We start from the raw sequence: 10,728 nt of genomic DNA, 5'->3' as shown, positions 1-10,728 counted from the left end.
AGGGTAAATTTCTCATCAATGAAACATTTGATCTTGATACAGTTTCCCAAACTATAATCTGTAACAAACAGAGTGGACTGCGTTTTATAGGCTTGACCCTTTGCCAAAGTTTTTTAAACTTGCGTTGTTTAGGAGTGCAAGGGCGAATTGAGTTATCGCACAAGCGCACTTCACAGACTAGGCGTTCCTTAACTGAAATATGCAAATAAATGATAGAATGCACCAATAGGATCTAACTAGCTTGTGCTTGGCTCTGCCCACCTCCTTGCTTGTCCTGCCCACTATGATTAATTTGCTCCCATTGGAAACGACAGGCTATGGTCTATCTTGGGTTTGCTATAATAATCTTTGGTAGTAGCACTTCAACTCGACTGAAAAAAAGAGAAACGAAAGCAGTTTGGAAATTACTGAGAGAGGAGGGTGGAAACAGAAGGTAATATATGTTTTTATTTTAAGATTTGTGTAAAATATTATAAAGGGTACATACTAACGTCTGCATTTTCAATTTCGTTGACCTATCCACAATGCAGCGTGAAGTAGCTAGCAAGCTAGAAGTTAGCATTTAGCTGACGTTAGCTAGCAGCCGTCACCTTGCTAAATTGAGCTTTCTGACACTCATCCCAAACCTCTTCTGTTTCAGGGGGACAAGAGGGGGTATTTTTGGATTAAATTAATGACCTTAGTCACCGGGACTTTAGGATAACGGGCTCCTACGAACGAGTGGGTAGCCCAGTGCGGCGTTTGATGGAATAGTTGCAGACAATTGCCTTTCTCCTCCGGTGGTGCTGATCGAAACAAGGGCGAGGAGGGGGACCTCGAAACACGCTCCCCAAGAGGTGTACCGCAGGATTTTTGGAGGGCCTATTCGATTTCCTTGGTCTATCAACAGCCCCCGCCCCTCTGACCCGGAATTTAATAGAAATCGATAGGATTAAGAAATCGTTAATATTAACATTTTGTGACAGCTACAATTAAGAAGTATACGGCTTGTCATACAATTTACTTTCAAAACCTTTGGGTACACATTTGAACGTGGATGCCTCAAACTCTGACCATTAAGTTATTAGCAGCAATCCTCATAGTTAGAATATTGTTGCCAGTTTACTTGAGACTCCCGTGTTTGGCCGACACATTCTTTACGCATTGATTTGATCCTGACAATGCTCAGGGTGAGCATCATATTTCACACCATGTCCATTGATAGTTAGTTGCAGGGTTACGCCTGGTTAAGCAAATAAATCGGTTTGAAAGCTGCATGGTTTTGACATTAAGGAAGTAATACGGGACGTACTGAAGAACCCAACCAGTTTTTTCATTTGAAAAGGAATATCTATGCACTGTTTTCATGATGGGGAAAATGCTTTCGAAAATCTTTGGCAACAAGGAGATGAGAATATTGATGCTTGGACTTGATGCTGCTGGAAAGACCACCATCCTTTACAAACTGAAACTTGGACAGTCAGTCACCACAATTCCCACTGTTGGTTTCAATGTAGAGACAGTCACCTACAAAAACGTAAAATTCAATGTATGGGACGTTGGAGGCCAAGATAAGATCCGTCCCCTGTGGCGACACTACTATACGGGCACTCAAGGGTTAATCTTTGTTGTGGATTGTGCAGATAGAGATCGCATCGATGAGGCGAGGCAGGAACTCCATCGCATTATTAATGACCGTGAAATGAGGGACGCCATCATCTTGATTTTTGCCAATAAGCAGGACCTGCCAGATGCCATGAAGCCGCATGAAATCCAAGAGAAACTAGGATTGACCCGCATCAGAGATAGGAATTGGTATGTTCAGCCCTCCTGTGCGACCACGGGAGACGGACTATATGAGGGGTTGACATGGCTAACATCAAATTACAAATCTTAATGATTGAGTGATGACTGTTTTTAGAAAAAAAATGTTTTACATAAGTTAAATAACTTTACTTCTAAAATGAATACAATAAAGAAGATTTGATTTATCCATTTATTTGGTTTGCTGGTTTATAGTTTGCCTCTACTCTGTAGCAAGCCTATGTCACATTATTTTTTTGTGGCTTGATGAATACACAATTAAATGGGTTCATAATTCAAAACTAGAGTTTACCGCCTTTGCCTATTCTTTATCCCATTTTTAATAGATTTAATGGAGCTGGATTTTAATATTTTCATTTGGGCTAAGGTTTGGTTCTGTTGTGCTTTTAAGATACACTTGGATTGATTGAGTAACAAGGGTCTGTTTCCTAGTTTTTCCTTTCAGTACTGAAGTCTGTTTAGTCTAGCTTGTTCTGGACAACTAGCTACAACACTTTTTTATGTTAAACATGTTTTAATACAGAAACCCAGTAGCAAATTGAGCTAATCCATGTCTTACATTTCATTTTCAGTATTCTGGACATTGTGACAATTATGTCTGAAAATACATTGTGTAGTGCTTGGACTAACCATCTGGAATCCATTTGCACAAGTGATTCCCTTCAGTGGGATACATTGTGAATAATCCCAAATTGTGCTCAAGCTTAAAACTGAAACGGGCTTCTGGTAACTCAAACATGCTTTTTAGAATGCAGGTTTTGTTAATGGGTTGTCTAACATTGATGGTTATTTAGCTAATTGACTCAATATTCCAAAGGAATGTCATTCAGCTCTGAGATCTCAACCTACTACCATTAATATGTCTCAGGATACAAGACCTATTACTTGACTAAATCTGCAGCATAAGTACAGTAATAACCCTACAGCAGAGTGGACCTGTCATTCAATGGGAGAGAACAGCTCCCTGGTGAAATGATAAGTCATCTTTTGATTCAGCTTTCTTACTCTTGTTGACTTGGAGAACCATGTACAGAACAATGTCATTGTAATGTCTAATAAAACATTTAGTAATTTTAAATGCCTAATTTTCTTGTTTTGATCATAACCTGAACTTTCCAAAAGTGGTTAAAAGAACACAGTTTTCATATTACACATCTTCCTTAGGACTCCAAATCCATCATAAAGAATGCTAGAGACAAGATTGTAATTGGTCTTTGCTAACAGTTGACCACCTTTGCCCTGTGAAAATTCTTAACTGATTGATGTGAACACAACACCCCCCCCCCCCCCCCCCCCCCCCCATTTGAGGAATGTTTTGCAGAGCTTGCAGTTGATGTGCTGCAGAATGCAGATGTTCAATATCCAACACAAACTTTTACACATTTAATTCAAATAAGTAGGCCTAATAAGTCAATATTCTGTTATGTGAAGAACACAATGTCTTGGTGAAGTGTTGCATTAACTTTCCTGGGCAGTTTATATAGCTGTCCAGCATAATAAAACATAAAAAAGCCTGTATTTTGTATTGTCACTCTGACACCATTGGTAAATATGTTTTTCCTTTTACACCATGTAAAATAAAAAACAGGAAGTCCAACTGGTCTCAGCGGAATAACTACAGAGCCACATGACTAGCCTGCATTGGCATTTGGGTGACTGACTGGCTGCACAAATTGTTGGAGCAATACAGCTGTTTGTGAATTCTGTGCTCACTTGTTTGTGCTTGATATTGAGCCAATGCTGGGTTGTCAGCTGTTACTTCCTCTGCTTGTGGTTCAAAACAGGCTACAAATTCTGCCCTCCCCTCAATCTTTGTTTAGATAGAACCTACATAATTGATGTATGCCCAGTGTAACAGTATAACTTTACGGCGTCCCCTCGCCCCGACACGGGCGCGAACCAGGGACCCTCTGCACACATCAACAACTGACACCCACGAAGCGTCGTTACCCATCGCTCCACAAAAGCTGCGGCCCTTGCAGAGCAAGGGGAAACCCTACTTCAGGTCTCAGAGCAAATGACGTAACTGATTGAAATGCTATTAGCGCGTGCCCGCTAACTAGCTAGCCATTTCGCATCCGTTACACTCACCCCCCTTTCAACCTCCTCCTCTTCCGCAGCAACCAGTTATCCGGGTCAACAGCATCAATGTAACAGTATAACTTTAAACCGTCCCCTCGCCCTGACACGGGCGCGAACCAGGGACCCTCTGCACACATCAACAACTGACACCCACGAAGCGTCGTTACCCATCGCTCCACAAAAGCCGCGGCATTTGCAGAGCAAGGGGAAACCCTACTTCAGGTCTCAGAGCAAGTGACGTAACTGATTGAAATGCTACTAGCGGGTACCCGCTAACTAGCTAGCCATTTCACATCCGTTACACCAGTACAAAACAAAGTTTAAGAAAAACATTTGTACATGTTAAATCTAGTTTTTTTGGGTTACTTTACAGCATTGTTTAGAAAAAAACATCCTGTTTTTTTACAGTTTTGTCAAGGGCTTTGGGCTGAATCAGATTTACTGAAAGAGGTCAACATCTGTTACCAAGTTCTTGTGTCCTCTCCAGTTAGAATCAGTAAGCAATCCAGCTGCATGCTGGTTTGTATCTTGTCTGGGGTCCTGTGAAATTATAAACTCTCCACCAGATTGGTTAAACTCTGAAAACTTGTTTTTGTTTGTAAAAATTGTCCTGCTAAATGCGCTTTTTTATTGGGTGTTTTATCTTTGCCTCAAGGTAAATATACATTAAGGATTCAAATAAAATGTCACAATGGGACAAGGACTCTAGTTGGTATGGGTCCTCAGATCCTCAAAAGGTTCTACAGCTGCAACATCGAGAGCATCCTGACGTTGCATCACTGCCTGGTACGGCAATTGCTCGGCCTCTGACCGCAAGGCACTACAGAGGGTAGTGCGTATGGCCCAGTACATCACTGGGGCTAAGCTGCCTGCCATCCAGGATAGCCTGTTCTCTCTACTACCGCATGGCAAGCGGTACCGGAGTGCCAAGTCTAGGACAAAAAGGCTTCTCAACAGTTTTTACCCCCAAGCCATAAGACTCCTGCCTGAACAGGTAATCAAATGGTTACCCGGACTATTTGCATTGTGTGCCCCCCAACCACTATTTTTACGCTGCTACTCTCTGTTTGTCATATATGCATAGTCACTTTAACTATACATTCATGTACATACTACCTCAATTGGGCCGACCAACCAGTGCTCCCGCATATTGGCTAACCGGGCTATCTGCATTGTGTCCCGCCACCCGCCAACCCCTCTTTTACGCTACTGCTACTCTCTGTTCATCATATATGCATAGTCACTTTAACCATATCTACATGTACATACTACCTCAATCAGCCTGACTAACCGGTGTCTGTATGTAGCCTCACTACTTTTTTAGCCTCGCTACTGTATATAGCCTGTTGTTTTACTTCTTTACTTACCCATTGTTCACCTAATACCTTTTTTGCACTATTGGTTAGAGCCTGTTAGTAAGCATTTCACTGTAAAGTCGAAAGTATTCTGTCTAAAGTATTCTGCGCACGTGACAAATAACCTTTGATTTGAGTTGATGTACAACCTGAATGACTCTTATAGCCCATGCAACGGGAGTTTGTCAGTATCAGTAAAATATGGCTTTTGTTTGACTGGTGTTCACAAGTAAAGATGGACCAAGACTAGTGGCTACGGGATGTGTCTCCTCTCCCTGGACAGAGGATGGATGCTATGGATAGAACCTCATCAGCCTGGGGTGTGTGACTGGCATCCCTCAACAGTAAGAGGGGAGTCTGATCCCCCTTCAATCGACGTTGAAGGACGGAGGACACATCTTTCAGCGTCCCGCAGAGTCAATACCTGGCAGTGCCACAGAGAGATATTCAATAGGATATTTATTGATCCCCATTGAAAATTGCAGTGAAGGGGTAAGGTCTGATTAATAAATTCAATAGAATTGTCAGAATCCTGCAGAATCATGCACATTTGTGGCCTGCTGGAGGTCATTTTGCAGGGCTCTGGCAGTGCTCCTCCTTGCACAAAGGCGGAGCTAGCGGTCCTGCTGCTGGGTTGTTGCCCTCCTACGGCCTCCTCCACGTCTCCTGATGTACTGGCCTGTCTCCTGGTAGCGCCTCCATGCTCTGGACACTACGCTGACAGACACAGCAAACCTTCTTACCACAGCTCGCATTGATGTGCCATCCTGGATAAGCTGCACTACCTGAGCCACTTGTGTGGGTCGTAGACTCCGTCTCATGCTACCACTAGAGTGAAAGCACCACCAGCATTCAAAAGTGACCAAAACATCAGCCAGGAAGCATAGGAACTGAGAAGTGGTCTGTGGTCACCACCTGCAGAACCACTCCTTTATTGGGGGTGTCTTGCTAATTGCCTATAATTTCCACCTTTTGTCTATTCCATTTGCACAACAGCATGTGAAATTTATTGTCAATTAGTGTTGCTTTCTAAGTGGACAGTTTGATTTCACAGAAGTGTGATTGACTTGGAGTTACATTGTGTTGTTTAAGTGTTCCCTTTCTTTTTTTGAGCAGTGTATATATTGCTATATTGTGTTGGAGCCTTATTTCTTGAGGTCACAGGCTCTATGAATAGGATTAACTGCTTGGTTTGTGTAGTTCTGTATGCCCCATGTTTAAAGGCCCAGTGCAGTCAAAAATGTGATTTTCCTATGTTTTATATATATATATTTCCACACTATGAGGTTGGAATAATACTGTGAACTAGTGAAAATTATGATAATGTCCTTTTAGTGTAAGAGCTGTTTGAAAAGACCGCCTGAAATTTCAGCCCATTTTGGTGAGATAGCGTTTTGTCCTGCCTGGTGACATCACCAGGTGTTAAATCGGTTAATAGACCAATAAGTTCCAAACCTCTCTAACAATAACAGCTAGTTTTCAGTTTCCCCCTCCCCACTCAGGCCACTCCCAGACAGTCTAGCAAAATGATTTATTGTAAAATTGCTCTTAGGCTATTTTCTTTTCTTTTTAAAAATGTTTTATTGAAAATCACAGTAAGATACTTAATTGTTACCCAGAAATGATTTGATATTGAGATAAAAACGGCTGCATTGTACCTTTAACAAAATTAGCAATAGTACTCCATTAGAGACAGACAGAGACACCGAGGAGGCATGATAGAAGGAATGCTTTAGTTCTCCCCTTAAAGCTGATTAAGAACAATAAAGGGAGTGTTTACAATCCTGACAAAGACGGGATTGATGGTGTTAGTTGCGGGTAGGCCCTTGTATTTTGGGCAACAGAAGATTAGTTTGTTTTATTCAACAGATAGCAACGGGTATTTCCTTTCTCAGCAGCACAGAAGGGGACAGTGTCCTTTATAGGTTTGATACAGTCATGTAGTGGTAAGAAATAGGTGGGTAAACTCTGATTGCTGGTCATGTTGAATAAAATAAAGTTTCCTATACTCTCAATGCATTTTCCCACAAAAGGTGGGTAAACTGCATTTACTTGCGTTTACCCTCCACTACACCACTGATTTGATATTAAGCAATAAGTGATACTGTTTACCATGCATTTCATGTATTACATTCAATACCACAGTCACACTTAATGTGTCAAGCCATTTTGCTGTACATAGAGAATACTGCCTTAGCATTAAGATTGGTGCATACGCCCTCTAAGTCAAAGGCAATGGGACAAGTGGAGACATGCAGGAGGCGGAGCTAAGGACAAACAGAGGTAATTATCCATGCACGTGTGTGTGTCCATATCCACACACAGTCAGTTGGCCATGGACTGATTCTGGCCTCATTCAGTGTGTGGAAAAGCTGCTGCAGAGCTAGCCTATTGCAGACGGTGTTTGTTTTAGCACTGGTTTCCGTCAGACAGGTCATGTGACGTCGACCCACATATGATACAGGCACTGGAGAGATGTATCACACAAACCACATGCCACAAGCAAAAGTGATTTATAGCGCTGGTAAAACACACACATTGAAACATGCTTGCTTGCATTTTCTCAGATCAAGGCGTTTGTGTGTTGGTGTCAACTCATGCCCTCTGTCACCCTCCTCTCAGTAGGAGCTCGGTCAAGGGCCTCCATTAGGACACTAACTTCAGTTTAATTGGGAAGTAATGGCTACTGTGGTTCTCCATGCTTCATTACTACCACATGTTCTCCACAACCTTTGATAGCCACATGTCCCTGAGGGGGAGGACAGAGACAGTCAGACACATTTTATGACCATTCATCTCTTCTCCCGCTGGGGTTGGCTGGAATCCCAGAGACTTCCTGAAAGGACAAGATGTCGAGGAATGGAGTTTCATGCCAATGTGATGCACTTGATAGATGCACCAATGTCTGACAGATGTGTCAACAGTTGGGATTGGTCTCAGATACTCTGCCAAGGTGGAATGATCATAGATGTGGCCATGGAGCATGTGCAGTGTCAGTGTTCCAGGACCCAAGAAAACCACAGCATATGACAATGATATGGAAAAGGATCAGGAAGCTTGTATTCACTGAACTTCAGTGTTACCAGTGGTGTGTACAGCCACGTGTTATTGGAACCCTACCAATGAAGCCTCAATCATAAGTATCTCCCCATTGAATCTGGCAAAGTGTTAGGCACTTGACTTCTGTATGGTAAACTGACATAGCAGGAGGGTGAGGGCGTAACTATATGCAAAGGGCACAGCTCGACATGCACACCCTTTCACAGGTTTCTCCAAGAATGTGCAAGACAAATTCATCAGCAGGCCAGAATGCGCTGTTTGCTGGGCCGGTGACTATGGTTACTACATAATGGGGCCAGTGGAGTGGTTTTGGTATCACTGAGGTAAGACAGTTTGAACTGTTTCCCGTACTGGAGTTACTCTACGCTACATAGAAAGGGGAAGTAGGCAAAGAAAACAAAAGAGACAGTAAACGTGAACAATCACATTGCACTCTTGGTCAGATTGAAGTCTTTGCCCGGTCTAGGCGAATATTTAACATGACCTGTGATAAACCTGTTGAGTGGTACAGCATTGTAGAAATGACCTCAGCCTGATCCCTGTCTATGGTGTTTTGGCTTACTAAAGTATCAGGCCTTGTGAGTAAGTCATATCTGTCCCGCCCTCCTCTGCTCTTAGTTTGGGCTGTGAGTGTAGTCAACTGATGGTCCAATGCTGTAGCTTATGTTCAGCCACCACACCCAGGGGGATAACCAGTTTGTGGTTCGTGAGTCACACACACACACACACACAGTGATTCAGACAGATTATTTTACATCTGCCAAGGGAGCCCCACTCTAAACCACATTCCACAAAACTCTGTTGGGTAACTGCTTATCCTCAAGAACAGTAAAACATCCATTATTCAACCCAGTGAGGGAACCTCTCTCCTCTGGTAATCAAATCAAATTGTATTTGTCACATGTGCCGAATACAACAGGTGTAGACCTTGCCATGAAATGCTTACTTAAAAGCCCTTAACCAACAATGCATTTTAAGAAATAGAGTTAAGAAAATATTTACTGAATAAACTCAAGTAAAAAATGTTATCATAAAAGTAACACAAGAAAACAACATAACAATAACGAGGCTATATACAGGGGGTACCAGTACCGAGTCAATGTGCGTTGGGTAATCCCAACCCACAGCGAGTTAGCTACCTCTAATGCTACATTGTCAATAATCTACACACACACACACACACACACAGAGGTGCTCAGTTTAAAGCTGGGACAGGAAGTGGTTTGAAGTTAGCTCTGGGTTTCCTGCTGGGGCTCAGAGGCTTGAATGAAGTCATACGTGCAGCAAGCTCTGAGCAGACCAGGGTGAAAATACATACAGCTGCTGTCTGTGAGCAAAATAGAGACTTGAGGTTGAGGATTGGTTATCACTAATTAATGTATGTTGGTGTAAATACCAGTACTGGAAAAAGTACCCAGTTGTCATACTTGAGTAAAAGTAAAGATACCTTAGTAGAAAATAGTGAAAACACTACTTGGGTAAAAGTCTAAAAGTATTTGGTTTTAAATATACTTAAGTATCAAAAGTAAAAGAAAAAGTATAAATCATTTCAAATTAGCCAGGTACACACTCCAACACAAACAAAGCATTTGTGTTTAGTTGAGTCGGCCAGATCAAAGGCAGTCGGAAAGTGTTGAGTCCCAGGGTCCTTAGCTTAGTGATGAGCTCTGTGGGCACTATGGTGTTGAACACTGATCTATAGTCAATGAATATCATTCTCACGTAGGTGTTCCTTTTGTCCAGGTGGGAAATGGCAGGGTGGAGTGCGATTGAGATTGAGTTATCTGTGGATCTGTTGGGGCAGTATGCGAATTGGAGTGGGTCTAGGGTTTCCGGAATGATGGTGTTGATGTGAGCCATGACCAGCCTTTCAAAGCACTTCATGGCTACCGATGTGAGTGCTACAGGGTGATAGTCATTTAGGCATGTTACCTTTGCTTTCTTGGGCACAGCGACTATGGTGGTCTGCTCTAATCATATCTTAGAGAGAGGGGGGGGGGGGGGGCAGAGAGGGAGAGAGAAAGAGAGAGCGAGAGACAGAGAGCGGGAGAGACAGAGACAGAGACAGAGACATAGAGAGGGAGAGAGAAAGAGAGAGCGAGAGACAGAGAGGGCGAGAGACTGAGAGGGGGAGGGACAGAGAGGGAGAGAGAAAGAGAGAGCGAGAGACAGAGAGGGGGAGAGACAGAGACAGAGGGAGAGACAGAGAGGGGGAGGGACAGAGAGGGGTAGAGACCGGGATAGAAATAGCAAACAGTAGGGAGGCAGGGGTTGAATGGAGTCCTCTTATAAATAAGTAGCGACTGGTGGTCAGTGCTCTTTGGTGGACTGAGGCGGTGACATGAGCCTGTTAACCACCATAACAATTTAATAAATTAAACGAAAGAGCCCAGTCTAGTTGGTAGCTTGTGCATTGACCCATAATCAT

General features: G+C 42.8%; 1 protein-coding gene across 1 annotated transcript; it reads left to right on the top strand.

The window, feature by feature from the left end:
- The first annotated feature begins 1,249 nt into the window (after nucleotides 1–1,249).
- Nucleotides 1,250–1,978, top strand: LOC129812931 (ADP-ribosylation factor 6-like). The gene has a single exon (XM_055864921.1). It carries the CDS (start codon nucleotides 1,346–1,348, stop codon nucleotides 1,874–1,876), a length of 531 nt encoding a protein of 176 aa, XP_055720896.1. The 5' UTR covers nucleotides 1,250–1,345; the 3' UTR covers nucleotides 1,877–1,978.
- Nucleotides 1,979–10,728: the final 8,750 nt, after the last annotated feature.

This window comes from Salvelinus fontinalis, chromosome 16, assembly GCF_029448725.1.
Source record: "Salvelinus fontinalis isolate EN_2023a chromosome 16, ASM2944872v1, whole genome shotgun sequence".
NCBI classification, from domain to species: domain Eukaryota; kingdom Metazoa; phylum Chordata; class Actinopteri; order Salmoniformes; family Salmonidae; genus Salvelinus; species Salvelinus fontinalis.
The sequence above is the reverse complement of the archived record's forward strand: the minus strand, read 5'-3'. Positions and strand labels throughout refer to the sequence as shown.